This window comes from Panthera leo, chromosome C2 (assembly GCF_018350215.1).
Source record: "Panthera leo isolate Ple1 chromosome C2, P.leo_Ple1_pat1.1, whole genome shotgun sequence".
In the NCBI taxonomy this organism is placed as follows: domain Eukaryota; kingdom Metazoa; phylum Chordata; class Mammalia; order Carnivora; family Felidae; genus Panthera; species Panthera leo.
In genome coordinates, this window is record NC_056687.1 from 133,035,658 (window position 1) to 133,056,555 (window position 20,898).

Sequence of the window (20,898 nt, forward strand, 5' to 3'; positions counted from 1 at the left end):
CTGAGGACCTTAACGAATCAGTGTAGACAGCCCAGAACATGTGAAGGAATCAATGGATTGTGTATTCTTCAGATAACCCTCCATCATTGTCACTTTGATCTGGACAGTGGGACCCAAGCCTCACGACTCTGAATCCAGAACATTCTGTCAGCACTTTCGTCAAAAATAGCGATATCTATACTGGTTAAGAGCATTAGGTGTAGAGTCAGACTGGCCATCTGCTATCTGCTGTGTAACTTAGGCTCTCTGGGCTCTAGTTTCCTCATCTTTAAAATGGGAATATGAACCCATTATTTAGTGCTGCACACACACCACCTCAAAATTCCATGGCTTAAAAAAACAGATAAACTGAACTTCATGAAAATTAAAAGTGTTGTGCTTCAAGACAGCGAAAATACAACCCAAGAACGGGAGAAAATATTTACAAATCTAATAAGGGGTTTGTTTCAGAATACATAAAGAACCCTTACAACTCAGCAAAATGACACCTAATTTAGAAATAGGCAAAGATTTCCGGAAGCCTGGGTGGCTCAGTCAGTTAAGCATCTGACTTTGGCTCAGGTCATGATCTCACGACTTGTGAGTTTGAACCCACATCGGGCTCTGTGCTGACAGCTGGGAGCCTGGAGCCTGCTTCAGATTCTGTCTCCATCTATATCTGCCCCTTCCCCACTCACACACTGTCAATTATCTCTCTCTCTCTCTCAAATATAAATAAAAATTTATATTTAAAAAATAGGCAAAGATTTGAATAGGTATTACTCCAAGGAATACATGGAAATGGCCAAAAAACACATGAAAAGATGTTCAAGCCATTAGTCAGCAGGGAAACACAAAGGAAAACCACAGTAGATACCACTTCACCCCCCACTAGAATGGCTAAAATAAAAAAGACAGACAATGACAAGTGCTGACAAGGATGTGAAGAGGTTGAAACCCTGACACATTGCTGGTGGGGTTGCAAAGTGGTGCAGCTGCTTTGGAAAATAGTCTGGCAGCTCCTCAAAATGCTTAACGGTTACCACCTGACTCGGAAATGCCAATCCTGGGGATACAACCAAGAGAACTGAAAACATAGTTCATATGTTCCCAAAAACTTGTTTGATGAGTTCATAACAACTTGTGCATGAATTTTCATTGCAGCGTTATTCAAAACAACCGAAAATGGAAACAAATGCCCATCAGCTGACAAACAGATAAATAAAACGTGGTGTATTCAAACAACGAATATTATTTGGCAGTAAAAAAGAGTGACGTACTAATACACGCTACAACATGATGAACCTTGAGAACATTATGCTAAGTGAAAGAAGCCAGTCACAAAAGGCCACGTACTGTGTGATTCCATTCATACGTATAAAGTGTCCAGAGTGGGGAAGTCTATAGAGACAGAAAGTACATTAGTGTTTGCCTGGGGCTGGCGTGGATGACAGAGGGATGGGGAGTAACTGCTAATGGGTAATGGGTTTCTTTTGGGGTGATGAAAATATTCTGGGGGGGTACCTGGGTGGATCAGTTGGTTAAGCGTCCAACTTCGGTTCGGGCCATGATCTCGCGGTTCATGAGTTTGAGCCCTGCATCTGGCTCTCTGCTGTCAACACTGAGCCTGTTTCAGACCCTCTGCACCCCCCTGTCCTTCTGCCCCTCCCCGCTCATGTTTTTTTCCTCTCTCTCTCTCTCTCAAAAATAAGAAAGAAATATTTTTAAAAATCTAAAAAGAAAATATTCTGAAATTAGATAGCAGTAGTAGATGAACAGGTTTGTGAAGATACTAGAAACCACTGAATTGTATACTTTTTTAAGGGTGGATTTTATGAGGTGTGAATTACGTCTCAATGCAATCATTACTTCAAAACACTAGTAGCTTAAAACGATAACCATTTACCCATGATTCTATAATTAGGCTGGACTGAGCTGGGCATTTCTTCTGCCAGCCCCACCTGGGGTCCTTCCTGTGGTTGCTGTCCTCTGGAGGCTAACTGGGACTGAGCGATCCAAGATGGCCTCACTCACGTACCTGGCAGCCGATGCTGGTTGTCTTCGGGGGAACCTCAGCTTTTCTCCAAGTGGCCTCTCACCCTCTGTTAGAGTAGATAGCCTTCCTGGCATTGCAGTTTATGGCAGCCAGCAGAAGCGGCAAGGCCCCTGGGAACCTAATCTTGAGAGAACATCACTTCCAGTACATTCTATCCATCAGAAAAAATCACAAGACCAGCTAGGTTCGGGGGGTGGAGAAATAGGTTGCACTTCTCAGTGAGAAAAGCGGCACAGTCACGTCTCAAAGGAACATGCATGTGAGGGTGGACAGAATTATGGTGACCATCTCTGCACACGTGAAAAGACCTATTTCAAAATGCACTTGGGAGGATTAGATGTGATAACGCATGTATTTAGCACAGCACCTGGTACACAGGAAGAGAAGACTCATTAAGTGGTGGCTATAAGGAATATTAATAAGACACTGCAATATCACATGGTCCACCCTAATTTCCCCAGTCCCCCATTGTAGACAATGAGAGAACAGAGCGTAGACGACAAAGCTGGAAATGTCTTTAGACACTGTGCAGTGAGTGAACTCCTCCCTCATCAGATATGGAAACTGGGCCCCAGAGAAGAGACAGACCTGCTCAAAGTCCCTTATTTCCCTTCCTCACAGGGGATTCGGAAGTCTGAGCACGACATAGGTCTTCTTCAGTGCACACGGCACATGCTCTCTGACACCTCGTCTCACACTCTTCCCTCCAGACCAGTATCCCGGCTCGGGCTCTAATCATAGTGCTTGCTGGCTCCAAGCACGAGGGTCTTAGAGGGAAAAGAAGCACCGAAGGCAAATTGTTGCCTGGGATGAAGGACAGGAGTCACAGGAGTCAGGGGTAACTCAGATGTCACCAAATGACAGTTCGCAAGTTGTATCCTGTCACAGACATGTGGTTTGGCCACAGTTGTTTTTGTTTAAGATTTTATTTGTAAGTAATCTCTATACACAACATGGGGCTTGAACCCACAGCTCTGAGATCAAGAGTCATATACTCTACTGACTGAGCCAGCTAGGCCATAGTCTTTTTTTTTTAATATTGGAAGAGTGACCAATATTTAAAAATTGACAGATTTGGGGCACCTGGGTGGCTCAGTCGGTTGAGTGTCTAACTCTTGATTTCAGCTCAGGTCATGATCCCAGTGTCATGGGACTGAGCTCTGTGTCGGGCTCCATGCTGATCATGGAGTCTGCTTGGGGTTCTTTCTCTCTCCCTCTTCCCCTCTCCTCCTCTTGCTCTCTCTCTCCTTCTCTCAAAAATTAAAAAAAAAATTTTTAACATTTATTTACTTGAGACAGAGACAGCACAAGCAGGGGAGGGACAGAGAGAGAGGGAGACACAGAATCCAAAACAGGCTCCAGGCTCTGAACTGTCAGCACAGAGCCAGACGCGGGGCTCAAACTCATGACTGCAAGATCATGACCTGAGCCGAAGTCAGACACTCAGCTGACTGAGCCACGCAGGTATCCCTCAAAAAAAAATTTTTTTTAATCAAACCAAGAGATTTCCCATAAATAATTCAGGTTTATGGCTCTTTCTGAAAATCAGAAAGATCCGGCAACACTGGACTGAATTTCCTCCTAGTAACATTGGCTGCTCTTGGGGAGGGCGGCGGGTGGGGGGTGGCGGGTGAGGCATGTGATCTTCAGCTCACTGCAGCCCCCACGGGGCCAGGTTGCTGTCCTCTGGATGTATGCCAGTCTCTGCGGACGTTTGAGTGTGTGCTCACTCTGTACCCGACCAAGGAGCACTTGCAAGGAGGTGGTGGCCTAGATAAACTTTAAGGCCCCCCTTTAACAATCTTTGTTGGCTGGATTTTAGAGGGTTTGTTTTGTTTGCTTGCTTGTTTTTTTAGAGGCTTCCAGCAACTTCTCTGAATCACTGCTCAAGCTCTCTCCCTAGTTCTGGCCTACCACACCCCTCGCTCTCCACCCTCCAAAGCTCTGTAAGATTGGTGGGAGGTGGGGAGGAAGCATGGGTATATTGTGAAGCAGACGGCAGGCTTTTAGTGCCAACTGCCTTCCTTTCCCCATTTCCCACCTCCTTCCTTGTGCCCTCTCTCTCCTTAGGGACCTAGTATCCCCGTGGTGACATCAGGGGCCCAGGGTTCCCAGACACAGGTGATCAGGGCCCCATGATCCGGACCATTCCTTACTGTTCCATCAGAATCTCCCAAGCCTCACACACTCACGTCAGTTAAGGAGTGAGTGGATGCTTGCTATCACAAGCCTTACTCTCTTGAGGAGAGTTCATCCTGTATTTTTACAAAACAAAATGGAAGCCACCTAAGCCACTTGGATGAACAAAGGGGCTGGGAGGCCCTTGTTCCCAATGGCTGCCTGGGCGATTGTAGGCTGGTGTTCTACAGAGAGTGGGTCCGGCAGGGGATCTGGATGAACTCCAATCACTCATATGGCTTTCTTTGCCTGGAATCCTCTGTGGTGGATGCTACCGTCATGCTGTACAACTCCGAGGGGCACCATCACGTGGCATTCTATGAGCGTGGCACCCACTGGAGTTGGGCAATGCAAAAGCCCCGCGATGGGAGTGAGCATTAAATGACATAGCACGTGGGAAAATCCTACAAGTACCAGCAGTCCTTATTTTTAGAACACCTGACCAGTCTTCTACCACGATAGAAAGCAACATCGGAAACCAGCCCGCACACAACACTAACCTGAGTAATGGCAACAGCTTCCATTTATTGAAAGCTTGTATGGACAAAGCACACAACACACATCTTTGTTTATATAATCTTTACATAGCCCCGTAAAGTAAATCTACATGTTATCCTCATTTTATAGACAAACAAATTCAGGTAGTGAAGTAATCTGGCACACAGAAGGCTTGTAAGAAATAATAAAAATGAACATTTATTGAACTCTTACTATGAGTACTTTATATGTATTAACTCATTTGGCCCTCCCAACAACCCCATTTTACAGATGAGAAAACTGAGGTTAAGCCTATGACATGCTCAAAAAAAGGCTTACATTCTCACAACAGACCCAAGGGGTAAATATCATCCAGTGTTCAGATGAGGAAATGAAGGCTTATAAATATCAGGTATATTACCCAAGGGGTTAGGAAGCAGCAAGGTGAAGATTCAAATCTAAATATGATCCTAAAGTATAAGCTCTTTAAGCACCTTTCTTCAAGGACACACGCACCACACACTGCTGTTTCCAGTGCTCACATTCTATGGACTGGGGAGAGAAAAGACAAGGCCGTGTTCTGCACCAAGGTGACAGACTTCAGTCCCAGTAAAACTGCAGCCCCCGGGGCACCTGGGTGGCTCAGTCCTGTTAAGTGTCTGACTTCAGCTCAGGTCATGATCCTATGGTTTGTGAGTTCGAGCCCTGCGTCGGGCTCTGTGCTGACAGCTCGGAGCCTGGAGCCTGCTTCAGATTCTGGGTCTCCCTCTCTCTCTGCCCCTCCTCTGCTCTCGCTCTGTCTGCCTCTCTCTCAAAAATAAATAAACATTAAAAACAAGCAAACAAAAAAACTGCAGCCTCAAGAATGCCATATGCAGGCCTCTCTGTCCCCAAGCATGACCTCAAGCCATTGCCCTAGTGATGTTTTCAGTACCTACTGGATTCACGAAGGAGGCATGATTTCTTTTCACAGCCACCAGATGCCCCCGTCCTAGGACTCCGGGATTTGCCTACACTCTCAACCACAAAGGAAATAGAGAGGACACAAAGGAAATTTTGAATCTGTTTGTGAACAGGTCTAGAGCAATTCTGAGGGCAGAGTGGAAATTCTCAAAGTCAGTGGGGTGGGGGAGAAAAATTCCACCGGGGTTTGGGGAGAAAGGAGGGGGGAATGGGGGGAGGAGATGAAGGGGTAAAATACCTCCGCATAGCCCACAATATGCGCTGGGGACCCCTTTATCTTCCAAAAACCTTATGGGAATGGGTTCCCCTTTGGACCTGTTATCTGAACAGCCCTGAAAGCAGACTGTAAAAGTGCGTATAAAACTCATTATTTCATTTGTCACAGGCATGCTGCTAAGGACGCTGTCACCCATTTAGGGACTTCTCTCTAAAGTCCATAGGAATTTCTCTTAAAAACTAGTGCTGGATGTAACAACTGGTGAAGTTCAGATAAGGTCTGTATTTGAGCTAATAGTATCTGAACCGTGTGAAATTCCTGATTTTGCTCATGGTGGATGGTTACGTAACATATCATCACTGGGGGAAGCCGGGTGATGATAACACAGGAACTCTCTGTACTATTTTTGCAACTTCTTGAGTCTTAAACTATTTCAAAATAAAAGTTATTTTTAAAAAAAGTATTAGAAAGAACATCACTTTCCCTTAAAAAATCTGGGATGTAACCTCTCCGATGGTGTCAATTCCGTTGCAGAATAAACCTCCTATTTTCCTTTGGCTACTAGGAAGCTCACATTTAAAATTCTTTCTGCAAACACCCAGGCCCTTATGGCCTATATATTTATGTTCTTTCTCCAAATGTTGACTTTCTACTCTTGCTTGTATTTCCCTACTCCTGATTTTCATCCTTACTTTTACATTACCATCATTTTATTGTACGTATTCCTTTTGAGTGACTTCAAATCCTTTATGGAAAGAAAGAGTGCATACATACAGAACTAATAAAGTAACTGGCACAGCTAGTTTATGAGATGTTCATTTTTTTTTTTTTTTGAAATCTAGGATTTCTGTTTTACTGTTACCTTAAAGCTCTTCCTGACTATCAATTCCCTTCACCGGCTGCGATAGGATTTTTCCCGAGTCACATGCGGGTGTCCTGCACACGGAGGGTTTCAGCCTTGGTTAGCACGGTGCCAGGCAGAGGGATGGTGAGCCAATGGGGCAGCCTGGTATTCTCTCAGGCGGGGCCAGCCTTAGTCCGGCTGTCAGACTAAGAACCGCATGCACTTTGACCATCACAATTGCCTTTAGGTGTCGGAAGTTTGAGGTCCCTGAGATAAGCCCTACTCAAAAGCAAATACTCCTCCACGGAGGGACATTTAGAAGCTACCTAGGAAAACAAGTGCCTCCGTGAACAGTCGTGAGTCACGCACTGCTCTACGCATCCCGTTGTTGTTGTAATTCATTCCACTGTGGTCTCAGTCGGAACCCTCAGCAGAGGCAGGGCAAAGCAAATCCGAAGCATCGTGCTCATCTGCAAAGGAAGGAGGGAACCGGACAGGCCTGCGAATGGCCTGGAGGAGGGAGCTCCTCACACTCCCATCTGTCCAGCCACGAACCAGCAGAGGGGAAAGGGCACGACAGCTTTGAAGCTCTGTGCCACTTACTGGTACTGTGACATTTGATAAGTCTTGCCCATTCTCTGAGCCTCGGTTTCCTTATCCCCCAAATGGGGGTAAAAGCCCAAACCAAAGACGTATTTTAGTGTAAACAAGCAGTAATATGTGTAAAGCGTCTGGCATTTTGTTGGCCCTCGCACATGTTCAATCCTTGTCCTTCCGTAAGAATAAGAATAATACTTCACATTTATTATGTGCCAGGTGCTATGCTAGACTGCATGGAAGCAGACACAAAGAGAATAGTGTTTCTGCCCTTCAATGAATGATAATTTGTGTTCATAAGACACGCACTGTGTACCTCGACCTATTCAAACCTAACAACAGCTCCGTGAGGTGGGTGATGTCCTTTATTCCCATTTTACAGATTAGGACAGCCGTCTCCTAGGAGTGGTGGAAACACCTCTCAACTGCTATTCTCATAGCACAGAATTACATGGAATTTACACGGAAGTTTCAAGCAAACCCAGAGAGATAGCTACTAAGTTGGGGGAGGGGGTGAGCCGTCTGGTTAAAGCAGCTCCAGTCAGGCCCTAGGGAGGGAGTTAGAGGCCGTCCAATGTTTATTTTGTTCTTCTGGTTCTCTGCCCTTCAGGTGTCTGCAACAGCACCCCGAGGAGAGCCTGCCCACAGCCAGCATCATCCTCTGTTTCCACGACGAGGCCTGGTCCACCCTCCTGAGAACCGTGCACAGTATCCTTGACACGGTGCCCAGGGCCTTCCTGAAGGAGATCATCCTGGTGGACGACCTCAGCCAGCAAGGTGGCTATGGGCTCCTCCCAGCTCTTCGGGTGGGCCTGGACCCTGGGGGGGTTCCCATGCAAAGACTGGGGTTTGGAACCCCTGGAGGCCAGGTTCCCAGAAGCATACCTCCAGATGAGGATTCAGGTGCAGGTAACTCATGAGTGAAGAGCCCCAGGGGCAACCAGTAAGGAAATAGGGGGACAAGGCATAGAGAGCACAGCCACCAAGCAAGGCAAAGAGGTCTGAGCCAGAGTCCCGAGAAGTAACTCTAGCCTGATCCCAGGGAGGTATCTCCCAGTCCCAACCTCCACACATCCTAATACGCTTCTTCCCAAGACACTCTAGAATCACAGCAGGGTGGCCATTCATACGTGCTCACTGCCTCCTAGACACTGGGTGATGCACTTGAGCGGATTAGTCATTAAATCACTCTTGGTTAGCCTAATCCATTCATTTTTCAGATGAGGAAGCTGAGGCCTAGAGATGAGACTTGACCAGGACTGAGTCAGGCCAAGCGCAGCAGAGTCGGGCCCAGAGCCTAGACTCGCAGAATCTGCTCAGATGTTTACACTGATGGGAAACTCACTACTAGGGACCAGCCCGTTGCATGACTGAGTCACTAAAAGATGATGGAGACAGAAGAAGGTTCAGCGGTTCTCAAGCTTGAATGTACATCAGAATCACCGGGCTTGCTAAAACACTGATTACTAGCTTTTCCCCCAGAGAGCCCCCAATTCTGGTATTGGGCCCAAGAATATGCATTTCTAACGATATTTCAGGTGATGGGGATGCTGCTGGTTTATGTACTGCACTTTGAGAAACACTGCTTTTCTTTGGGGGGCTTCAGGCCCATATGTCTGTATATTTCTACCAGTGTTGGATCAAAAGTCTATTACTAGTAGCAAGGGAGTCTTGGGGTAAGTGAGTGATTTTAGCTGCACTGAACAAAGTAAAGCTTCTTCTAGTAGGATGGAGGGGGGGAATGAATGTTGGATAAGACAACCAACAGTGTTCAATACAGTGGAGTCACCATCGGGCTGTTTTTCACATATCCAAGTTCAGAAATTTTAATAGCTTTGCTAATAGATGTCCTTCACGAGGGAATGGACCTGGGGCTAATAAGCTTACCAGAAAAATAATTATAAAGTAATAAATAGGCAAAAAATTTTACCACCAAGAAATTCAACAGCCAAGTGACTGGAAATCCATCCACTGCTCGACAGTTTCCCCTGCAGAAAAGTCTCCTTGGGGAGCCACATGCTGTTTAAAAGGTGGAGCTTTAAAAAGACTGCCTGAGCCTCCCCTCGCCGGAGACCCTGTCGCCAAAGCAGCAGGGCTGGGTGTATCCCTGTCAAGACTGTCTCTGGGCTGAGGAACTGAGGAAATCCTTGCTCTTTGGCTTAGTTCTGTTGAACACACACGCACTGAATGCCTACCATAGGCCAGCCCTGTGCTAGGGCTCAGAGCAGTGGAAATGGGTGAGGTACGATCCCTGCCCTTGAGAACGTCTTAGTTCAGTGATTAGGGGCGCCCCATTTCCACGACTTCATGGAGGACGCTACTTCTTTCTGAATACATTATTCCTTTGGTCTCCACTGGCTTGTTCATCTTGGCGTATGTGTGCATGCACACACACACACACACACACACACACACACACACAGCTTTTCTTATCTTACATGAAAAACCTAAGAAGCCTCTCTCATTCTTTATCCCCTATGGAATCATTGTTCCTAAAGAAAGTCTAGATTCTTGGCTCATTCTCTTCGACCCACTGTGCTGCCTACCCACCCCTACCACTACAAGGAGCCACTTTGGCCAGCACCACCAATGGCCCACCAGCAGCCACATTTCATGGACCCTCTGTCTTGAACCACTGTCTTAGGTCAGATTTCTTAGAAGTGGAGCCTGAGATGAGATTCATGTGCTCGTGATTTGGGGGGCACTGCACTCTCAGGGGAACCCCATAGAAGAGTGGGGGAAGTAGGAGAAGGAGAGGAAGGAGCTAAACCAAGATGAGGTTTCAGATGAAGTCCAGCCACAGCCCGATCCCACAGACAGCTCTGCAGTGCAAGCTGCACCTCAGGATCTGTCCTGCCTTGGGGCAAGAAAGCGGGTTTTGGTAACCCTGCACTGTTTGGTCATTGGCCCTGGGCATGTGGGGCCAAGGGTGGTGTTCTGCATGACTCTCTGGCACTCACAGGAGAGGCAGGTCCATATCCAAGGGCCTGTCTCCAGAGAAGGATGCAGACTACAATTAGTAGTAAACCCACAGCTACATGAAAACCAAAACCAAACCAGTAAAAGGGACCCTAGGGCATCTGCGTAGGGCACCAACAATATCTGCATACCCTCGCTGCTGCAGTTAGAGAAGGTTAGCCACTTCTCTCCTCTCCTGGTTTTATGACCATCTCTGCTGGTTTTTACCAGAGAGAATACTGACCCACCCCAAACTAACTAAGCAACTTACATCCTAGCAACAGCCACAGTGGAACGTATCTGAGTCTCAGGACGTTATGCTCACCCCAGCTCCCAAGAGAATTGCTGATAGTGATCCTACTGACAGTCGTCACAATTTCACCGGCTGTGGTGTCTGTGACCCCACTGACCATGACTCTGTCGATTCCAGGACAACTCAAGTCTTCTCTCAGCGAATACGTGGCCAGGCTGGAGGGGGTGAAGTTGCTCAGGAGCAACAAGAGGCTGGGGGCCATCGGGGCTCGGATGCTGGGGGCCACCAGGGCCACCGGGGACGTGCTGGTCTTCATGGATTCCCACTGTGAGTGCCACCCGGGCTGGCTGGAGCCCCTCCTCAGCAGAATAGCTGGTGACAGGTAACTTCGCCCCTGAGGTCTGGGGAGGAAGAGGTGGGATTGGGAGAAATTATCGGCAGCCTCAGCCACTCACAGAGCATCTATCCACCACTGAAAGAGTCCCCAAGTCTCCTCCGCCATTAGAGAGCAGCATGTGTCATTGTTTTTTTTTTCTGATGTTTGAGTTTGAGCCTTTTCAAAAGCACAAGGAGGTAACGTTGGAAGGGAAGTTAGAGGTTCTCCAGTCCATCTGCCTTGTTTGCTGCCTTCTAGACACAAAGACTGAGGCCTGGAGAACAGCTTCTATTAAGTTGCAAATACTCCTGGATAGGGTAACATCTTACCATGGTTATCACTCTCTTTGATGAAAAGTGAGCAATTTTAATCAAGATTGTAATATAACCTGAGAAAAAGTCTTTATACTTTGCTCATAGGTACTTATCCCTAAAAAGAAAGCATTAGACCCGGTGATTGCTAAACTTCTATTGAGAACCAGCATTGCTTTTCTGGATGAGGGGTCTCTAATGTTCTAACCAAGGCCTCAGGAATGTGCAGTCAGAGACAATTGCATTAGCCAAACATTTAAAATTTCTTCCTTGACCATTTTCCATTCTTCTTTCCCCATCTTACTGTCATTTACTCCCCCACTTCCTGCTCTCCTTATACAGTTTCTAAACATGTCTTGTCGACCATTTTCTTCAACCTGAATATCCCACTAAGGAAAAGCAAAACCTGGTGGCTAGCCCACCTTGGACCAGCCCGTGGGGTTTGCAGAGGCCTATTACACAGTAGGGGTTCAACAAATGATTGCTTCTGACAATGCCCCGCCAGACAGGGCTGATGCTAGAACCAAGCCTTATGACTTCTATTCTTGCATTCCTTCCCCTGGTAAATGTTCGCTGTCTCCTTTGAAGTTGGGGATGACCACATATAAAAAAAAGTCATTACTGGACGAGGAGGTAGAAGAATTAGCATATTCCACTAGACGGAGGAGCTTTCAAGCAGCACAATGCAAATTGTTAATAGTCCAGCAATTCCTTTTTAATAAAGAACCATCAGAGCTCAAGCGAAATCAAGAAGGATTAATTATGCAGGACCATGACGCAGATTACTGCCCATCCTTGGCTATTATCTCAGAAGAAAAGGAAACGTGCATAAGTCCAGCACCAAGACCAAGGCAAGCAAACACGCGAAGCCTGCAACTCTGCCATCTTGGATTCTCCTCTCAAAATCACAAGGACCGTGTATCTTTGGAGCAGGACCTAAAGTTGGTCCTGCCTATTCCCTGCATAGACAGATGGCTTTCAGAGGGACCTGTAAAACCATCTAGTCCTACCTCAGGATTGCACTGCTGAAAAAAACCGAGTTCCTAGGAGGGCAAGGAGACCCCTCAGGGTCATACAGGCACTCAATAGCTGGGCTGTTTTCTTTTATGCAGACATTTAGGAGCCTGGTCATATATTATTAAGCCATATGTATGCATAACCCTAACAGATCGCTTTCGTATAATTCTTCATTGACCTGCCCTCCTCGTGAGATGTCTCAGGCGGCTAATTCTGCTCCCGTTTCACAGAGAGGGATGTTGGGGCTCCCTGGGGTGAAATGATCTGCAAGGGCACACAGAGACTCTGCAGGTGAGCCAGGTGTTCCAACTCTGGGTCCACTGCTCTTTTTGTTGTCTAGGAATTTTTTTAAGAATTGGAGAGCGGTACCTGTATGACTCAGTCAGTTAAGTGTCTGACTCTGGTTTGTGATCTCATGGTGTGTGAGTTTGAGCCCCATATCGGGCTCTGTGCTGACAGTGCAGAGTCTGCTTGGGATTCTCTCTCTCTCCCTCTCTCTCTCCCCCTCCTTTTCTTGCTCTCTCTCTCAAAATAAATAAATAAATAAACTCTATTTAAAAAAAAAAAAAAGAATTGGAGAAGCTGATCAGGGAGTAAAATTTGGTCATACCCACCCCCACCCTGGTTGTGAGACACGTGTTAAAACATTGATTAGAACAAGCCCCTCATGTCTGCTTCTCACTTTGGTGCCATTTTCACAGATCTGGAGATTTCTCACTCTAGGCTGAGTGAGGAAGACTTGGCAATACCTCAGTGTCCTCAGCTTGAAATAAAATGGGTCTCCCTGAGAAACCTTCCACAGTGAAGAGGTGGGTCCATGAAATTTTAATTTCCTGGGCTCTTCCCTTCTTCTCTTTATCAAACTTCTCCCCCTCTCCTTCTCTCTCTCATTCTCCCTCCTTCTCTCTGTCTGTTTCTCTCTCTCTCTCTCTCTCTCTTGCACACGTGTGTATACACACACACACACACACACACACACACACACACATACACAGCCTCTGGTCCCAGACCCATTCTGGCTTGGCTTCCTCATCATGTCCCCTCCCTTCTGTGGTTTGACCATCTTTTTGCGACCCCCCACCTCATTCACAGCTTCCTGTGCACCCTATTTGCTCTGGGACCTAGTGTTCACCTTGAAGGCCTTTGCAGGTGAGGGTCTGAAAGAAAAGCTACCTCTCTTGGGTCTGATTTCTCATCTCTCTCCACTGCACACAATGATACTCTGAAACCTGCAGCTGGGTCCCCTTTTAAGGTTTGTTTTACTCCCATGGCAACTTTGCTCAAGTGTTCCTCTGGCCTCCTGTGGCCACTCACCTCGTGTAAAGCAAAGCCATAGAAGCCAGTGGGCACAGTTCCTAATAGCTGCTGCTCTTTGAGAGAGGAAAGGGTCCCCAGCTGAGGTTCATGGCAAGAGGCATTCTGTCACCAGGTGAGGACCCACTGTGCAGAAGGTAAGAAAAGGTCTTTAAGAACTTTCATTAAAAAGGTGGAGTGGGATGATGAGTAACAGTGTAACAAGCCATAAATCAACTATTTCAAAGAGCCATAACTTCCTCATCAACCTGGTCAGAGGGTTCAAGGCCTGGTTCCTAGCCCTGGTTCTCTGTCCTTGCCCACAGAACAGGTCTATGGAGAGCCATATGGCAACTTTGTATGAACTGGTAAAAGGATTCCTTTCTTCATTACCCTTTATTCCCATTCCTCAGAACATGTGTCATAATACATTCGTTTTGTAGAACAACATACCTTAATGATAACTGCCAGAAATTTTAGATATAGGTATGCAAATTTCCAACGTCAGTATTTGAGGCATTCTCTAAGTTTGGGCAGTGCACAGCCCACATAACTGTACATAGCAGCCCCAGACGGAGTTACTCAAAGAGCAGTTTTTGTAGAGCAGAATTAAAGGTGCTGATTGGTGGTTGGTTTCCATGTAAAGCAACAAAGGTGAAGATCAAGGGTAGCGGTCAACTGCCATGTGCTAACTGCCAGCTCTAGTACCCAAGCCATGGAGTGAGAGTCATGGCCCTAGACAAATGAAGGTTTCCAGTGGGAAGGGGGCAGTCCTTAGTGAAGTGCTCAAAGACAACACCCCCTGAGGGGCGATGCTGGCTCCAGAGGTTGTTTAAGTTGTTTTCCACTTAAATTGGGTCTGGTCCTCTATCTTAGAGACACCTAGTTCTTTTTTTTTTTATTATTTAAAAAAATATATATATTTTTTGATATTTTTTCATTTTCGAGACAGAGACAGAACATGAACGGAGGAGGGTCAGAGAGAGGGAGACAGAGAATCTGAAGCAGACACCAGGCTCCGAGCTGTCAGCACAGAGCCTGACGCAGGGCTCGAACTCATGGACTGTGAGATCATGACCTGAGCTGAAGTCAGACGCTTAACCGACTGAGCCACCCAGGCGCCCCGAGATACCTAGTTCTTAAGGTCACCTAGTGCTTAGCCAGGGCTGGGCCTGCTCAGTGGGGAGAAGCAAGAACCACTCTGCCCTGCAAGAGGTTAAATGATGGAAAGCAGTCTGAGGAATCCTGTGTAAAAGTGGTGTGTGTGTGTGTGTGTGTGTGCGCGCGCTGAGGAGCAGCAGGGGCCCAAGATGCCTCCAGCCCACAAAGGGAGCAGCCTCCTTTTGGTCTCACGTCCCTGGGAAATTCTCCAGCCCTCATCTTGCTCCACACCCCTCAGCATGACAGAGTCTGAAAGAGCCAGCCGCAGCAGTCCTGGGGTCACCCTTGAGAAGCAAGAGCTCTGGGGCGAGAGAATTTAGAGCCTTGATAATTTCCCCAACACCGAGAATCTGGGTGAACTTCCAAAATGACTGTAGTCATCATAGACCCAGAGGGACACTGAAGCACAGGAATAATGCAGGATGAGATAAACTAGGGCTTACAGATAAACTAGGTTTGGTTGGTAAGGTTGAAACCCCAGTTAAGCTGACCTCATGTATTACAGTCAACAGTCAACCAGTGTTGGCTGATAGCTCTCCTACCTCTGTGTGTCTTGTGAAACCCAATTGCCTACCTGGAACTTAGAGAGGCTTACAAGAGAATCAGCCTTGCACTTGCCTGAGAGTTAAAGCTCAATTTGAAAGAGAGAATGATGGCATAAGCAGACACTTTGAGCTCCTTCCAAGTCAAACAAGGCAGCGTTGCCATGTTGCGTTAAGCGTATTCCAAGAACACCAGACACATCTGTAGGTGCAAAACCCAAAGCTAAATATAAGACTGTTTGGGTTTTTTAAATCACCATTTTTGAGTCACTAGACTACAGTCACTCCCTAATTCAGCCGTGGTCAAGCAGCTGCTATCCTCTTAATCTCTACCCAAAAGGCACTTAGAAAGGTTCGTGAATAATCACCTAAGTGTCTGGTCAAGATAGAAGCAAAAGGAGATTTCAGCCAGGAAAAGGTAGCGTTGGATATGAGGGGTGATACAGTTATTAATAGCGAGCTTTGCATAGACTCTGAGGTTCCAGCAACACAGAGCAAAAAGAGAAATTCGATAAATTCCAGAGTTCCCATTTTCTGGTCAAAAGTAATGTACACCTTTGTCAGGAAGGACACAGCTCGAAGATCTAGGATCAGCAAGCTGTATGGTTGCTCGGATGCAATTTCCTTTCTTGTCCTGTTATGATTACTAAGATGGCACAAATTTGAGGGGATTCTTCAGGATTCAGCCACACGGCTTCCCTGGCTCTCGATTCTGAAATTCCACAAAATGCTTTGCCCGGAGCCAAATCCATTCCATCTGCTCAGTTCACTCTGCCATAAGTGGGGACTTGGGGTGGGGTGGGGGGGTTGGGTGTCCTCCTTTCTTCCTTGATCTTGCCTCTCAGTTTTCTTTGGTCAATTCAGGATGCCAGAAATAGTGGAGACCCAGAGGGATTAAGTTTCCCTTCCCTTCCAGAGGCAACAATGTGAAAAGGGCAGGAAAACCATATCAGAGTCCTTGCTCTAAATATAAACCCCATGACTTCTTATGCCAACGTCAGTCACTTGAGGACAGATAATTGAGTCCCAAGACCAGCCTGGCCCTCTCCATGTAGTCTGGGCTACCCTAGTCCTGGCCGTCTCCAAGATGGAAGGAACAGAGATGGACATCAATAGAAGTGTAAAACACAGCGTGGCTGGCATCTCTCCTGCCAGGAATCTCTCTTCTCTTAGAGTGGCACCTCCCAGCCACCCCCGAGTTCAGGACTGATCTATTTCCTGGCATAGATTTTAGAACTGATAGTCATTGGGGGCACCTGGGTGACTTAGTCAGTTGAACGCGACTCTTGATTTTGTATGATCCCAAGGTTATGAGATCAAGCCCCACATCAGGTTCCACGCTGAACGTGGAGCCTGCTTAAGGTTTTCTCTTTCTCCCTCTGGCCCTCTCCCCACTCATGCTCTCTCTCTTTGTCTCAAATTAAAAAAAAAAAAAGTAACAGCCATGAGAGAAAACCTGTGACAAAACAGAAAACAATGCGACTGAGATATTGGCTAGGTGGAGATCAGCTCCTGGCACACCACCTGAGTGATCACCTGTCTAGTTACAATGTGAAGTTGTATGTAAGCGATGAACCACAGAACCTACCCCCAAAAGCAACAGCACTCTGTATACACTGTACGTTAGCCAACTTGGCAATAAATTATATTTGAGATAAAAAAAAAAAGCTTCTGACCTGTACCGGTTTCCCACATTACCCTCCCTGAGGTCATATCCCAGGCTGTTGCAAGCAGAACAAAACAAACAACAATCACACAAAAGGATAAAATACCGTCACCAACAGCCATCAGTAAATGAACAAGCAAGTAAGTCTAGACGCAGGACCGCCATTTGCTTGTAGACACCATGTGCCCACATACACTTGCATTAACATCAGGGACACGTCTGGGGCTTGGCAAACCTGATTCCTCAAGCCAATCAAGTTGTATAATACAGGAACAAGAAACAGACCCTAGAGCAGGGGCCCATGAACCTTCTGAAATTATGCATAATACTTTGGATATGTGCCTATGATTATTTTTCTGAAGAGGAGTCTACACTTTTCAAAGGGAAAAAGACCCCAAAAGAAGTCAATAGCCATAGTCCTAGAGTGTTACTGCTGAGAAAGGTATTTGTGGGACGTGGTTCAACCTCCCGCTTTACAAAGGAGGAAACCAAGGCCCAGAGAGGTATGGCAGCTGTCTCAAGATCACACAGCCCATTAGTGGCAGAGCTGAGCCTAGAACCCCATTCTCCTGTCTTTCGGTGTTATCAACAGAGGTTTGTGAAAAAAGAAAGAGGCAGGGGGGCGCCTGGGTGGCTTTGTCGGTTGAGCATCCAACTTCGGCTCAGGTCACGATCTCGCGGTTTGTGAATTCGAGCCCCGCTTCAGGCTCTGTGCTGACAGCTCAGGGCCTGGAGCCTGCTTTAGATTCTGTCTCTCTCTCTCTCTCTGCCCCTCCCCTACTCACACTCTGTCTCTCTCTCCTTCAAAAATAAATAAACATTTAAAAAAATGTTTTTAAATAAAAAAAAGAGGCAGGCATGCTATTTAATGAAATGAGCTCCCAGCTCCTCATGCAAAAAATATTTTCTAGAACAGTACTAACAGAAATATAATGAGCCATGTATATAATTTAAACATTTCTAATAGTCACATTACAAAACAAAAAGAAACAGATGAAGTTAATTTTAATAATACATTTTAGCAAACCCAATATATCCAAAATGTTATTATTTCAACATGCGATGAATGGAAAAATTACTGAGATTTTTACATCTTTTTTTCATACTAAGTCTTCTAAATCCAGTGTGTATTTGACCCTTACACCACACCTCAACCCAGACCATATTGTGGCCACTGGCTCCCATACTGGGCAGTGCAAGTGTAGATCATCTTTCTAACCTCCAGTAAGTGAGTGGTTTGTATCCCTTATTTGATTCCACAATGCTTTCCAGGAGCCGGGTGGTGTCTCCAGTCATAGACGTGATTGACTGGAAGACTTTGCAGTATTACCCTTCCAAGGACCTGCAGCGTGGAGTGTTGGACTGGAAGCTGGATTTCCACTGGGAGCCTTTGCCAGAGCGAGACAGGAAGGCCCTCCGGTCCCCCATCAGCCCCATCAGGTGAGGTTCTGTCACATAGCCTGCTTTATACCTCTGCTTCCTCAGGGTGGACTCAGCAGCCAAACTGCCTGGGATCTAATCCCAGCCCCACCAGTTTCCTAGCAAGTTGCTTACTCTGTGCCTCAGTTTCCTTATCAGTGAATTGAGGGCAAAAGGGTTGTTGGGAAGGCTAAATAAAAGAGTTCCTGCGTGAAAACCATGGAGAGAGTGCCGAGCGCAACACTTGGTGTTATTAGTGTTATATTCTTATGGAAATGGGGTCCAGCTTAAGTTCCTCCAGGGAGCGTCAGTGGATGCCTCTGTGTGGGGCAGTGAGAGAACCCGAGCTGGGATCTTGAGCTAACTCTACTTCTCCAGGTAACACTGGAATTTCCCTGGCCTCAAGTACTTTCTTGCTAAAAAGGAAGAATTCAGCCAGGTGAATGCTAAGACACCGTAACTCTCAAAATATATCAAATTTTATGGTTGCTTGCTTGCTTTGGTTTTTGGGTGTGTTTGGGTTTGGGACAATTATTCTATTTAAGAAGATGTTCTAGATATCTTCTGTTCTGTAACAAACCACCCAAACTTCACTGTAAAACAACAACCGTTTTTTTAAGCGCACAGATTCTGTGTGTCATGAATTATGAAAGGAAGCATCAGGGTTGGGTGTCTCTGCTCCGTGGTATCTGGGGCCTCAGCAGGACCATGCACTAGACTAGAATGGCAGGAAATGGCTCAAGGGGCCGTGGGGGTGGGGCTGGAATCCCCATGAGGCTCCTTGAATGTCTGAAGGTTCATGCTGGCTATCGGGGGACCTCAGTGGGAACTTCACCCGCTCTCTCCCTGAGGTCACTGCACGTGGGGCTGGCCACACCATGGCACTGGGTTCTAAGACTAAGTATCCCACTCAAGAGGCCCAGGTGAAACAAGCTGTATCCCTCTCCCCCTTTAAAAGAACAATTTATTGCCGTGAATTTCACGTAACACAAGTGAGCCGTTTAAAAATGAACAATTCAGCAGCAGGTAGCACGTTCACAATGTTGTGCGACCACCACCTCTATCTAGTTCCAAAACATCTCCATCACTTTACAGTAAAATCCCATACCTATTAAGTGGTGTTTCCCACCCTCTCCTCCCCCCAGTGCCTGGCAACCATCAGCCACTGTCTGTCTCTATGGATTGATCTGTTCTGGATGTTTCATATAAATGGAATCATAGGATATGTGACCTTTTGTGTCGGGCTTCTTTCAGTCAGTATAATGTTTCAGAGTACGTATCCCGTTCTATAACCAAACCTCAGAAGTCACCCAGGGTCACTTCCAACATAATCGCAGGCCCATGCAGGTTCATGGGAAGGAAGAAGACTAGACCCCACCTCTCAGGGGGAAGCAATATCAATGTCACATTGTAAGAAGGGCCCGTGGGACAAGGGATCATGTGGTGTTTACCCCCGGGCAGTCGCCCTCCATCTGCAGTTTGAGCCCCGCATTGGGCTTGCTGCTGTCAGCACAGAACCTGCTTCAGATCTTCTTTCCCCGCCTCTCTCTCTGCACCTCCCCTGCTCACACACTCTCTCTCAAGAACAAATGAATCTTAAAAAAAAAAAAATAATAATAATAATACTGGGATTTTTGACCTGGTTGCTTGGCTCCAGTCTTGCAATTAAAAGCACTGAGGTCTATCTGGGCCCAGAGTCCACTCTCTCGGCCCCTGGAGCTCCCACATGGTAAGACTTCCCGATATACTTGAGGTTCTGAACTGCAGTCTGTTCCTGTCTTCTCTCTGCCTAGGAGCCCTGTGGTGCCCAGTGGTGTTGTGGCCATGGACAGACATTACTTCCAAAACACTGGTGCATATGACCCTCTCATGTCACTGCGGGGTGGTGAAAACCTCGAACTGTCTCTCAAGGTATGTCCTGGACCAAGGGAGGAGCCAGATGGGTTCTGTGGAGTAGTATGTGAGGTCCCAGCTGAGATGCAGCCATTAGAAATGCCCCTGGTCAGGGATAAAGCTGCAGGCAATGTATCGAGTCATGAAATGTAGTGTGTTTCTTTCCCTTCCCACGTCTATCATGCCCTATTCTGATTGTGCCCCCAGCCTCCCTCTTGAAACCAGCTATCCAACCTGTGCGTAGAAAAGGGCATCATATCAGCCGTCTACACTGTAGCACAGGGGTTCCCGTACATTCTGTGTTCACAGCACCCTTGGCATCTCAGGCGTTATTCATGGCACCCATAGGCCAAAACAAATGCCAAACAGTTCTGTGCATTGCGCTCACTGGTCCTGCCTCGTCCACGGATTCAGTTGCCCATGGTCCACCTTGGTCCAGAAGCAGATGATCCTCCTTCTGAGGTATCATCAGACAGGTAGTAGCCTAACCCTAGGTCACAATGCCTTGTCATTTCCTTACTCCATCTCATCACGTAGGCATTTTATTATCTCCCATCACCACATGAAGAAGAGTGGGTACAATATAAGATGATATTTTGAGAGAGAGAGAAACCACATTCACATAACTTTTATTACAGTATATCATGATATTGTTCTATTGTATTATTAGTTATTGTTAATCTCTTACTGTGCTTCAT

At 46.6% G+C, this 20,898-nt stretch overlaps 1 protein-coding gene and 1 long non-coding RNA gene across 5 annotated transcripts in view; one reads left to right on the plus strand and one right to left on the minus strand.

The window, feature by feature from the left end:
* The window catches only part of LOC122198916, a 100,559-nt gene that overhangs the window by 35,022 nt on the left and 44,639 nt on the right, over positions 1-20,898 (minus strand). The window lies entirely within an intron of this gene.
* GALNT15 (polypeptide N-acetylgalactosaminyltransferase 15) overlaps positions 1-20,898 on the plus strand; it is a 46,280-nt gene that overhangs the window by 11,505 nt on the left and 13,877 nt on the right. For 3 of the 4 annotated variants that reach the window (XM_042903810.1, XM_042903808.1, XM_042903812.1), the window contains exons 2-5: positions 7,922-8,088; positions 10,700-10,904; positions 18,161-18,328; positions 20,101-20,218. In XM_042903810.1, coding sequence (XP_042759744.1) covers positions 7,922-8,088; positions 10,700-10,904; positions 18,161-18,328; positions 20,101-20,218 — 658 coding nt within the window. Of the gene's footprint in view, positions 1-7,613; positions 7,663-7,921; positions 8,089-10,699; positions 10,905-18,160; positions 18,329-20,100; positions 20,219-20,898 lie in introns of those variants that run through there. The other variant, XM_042903811.1, reaches the window with a different exon arrangement.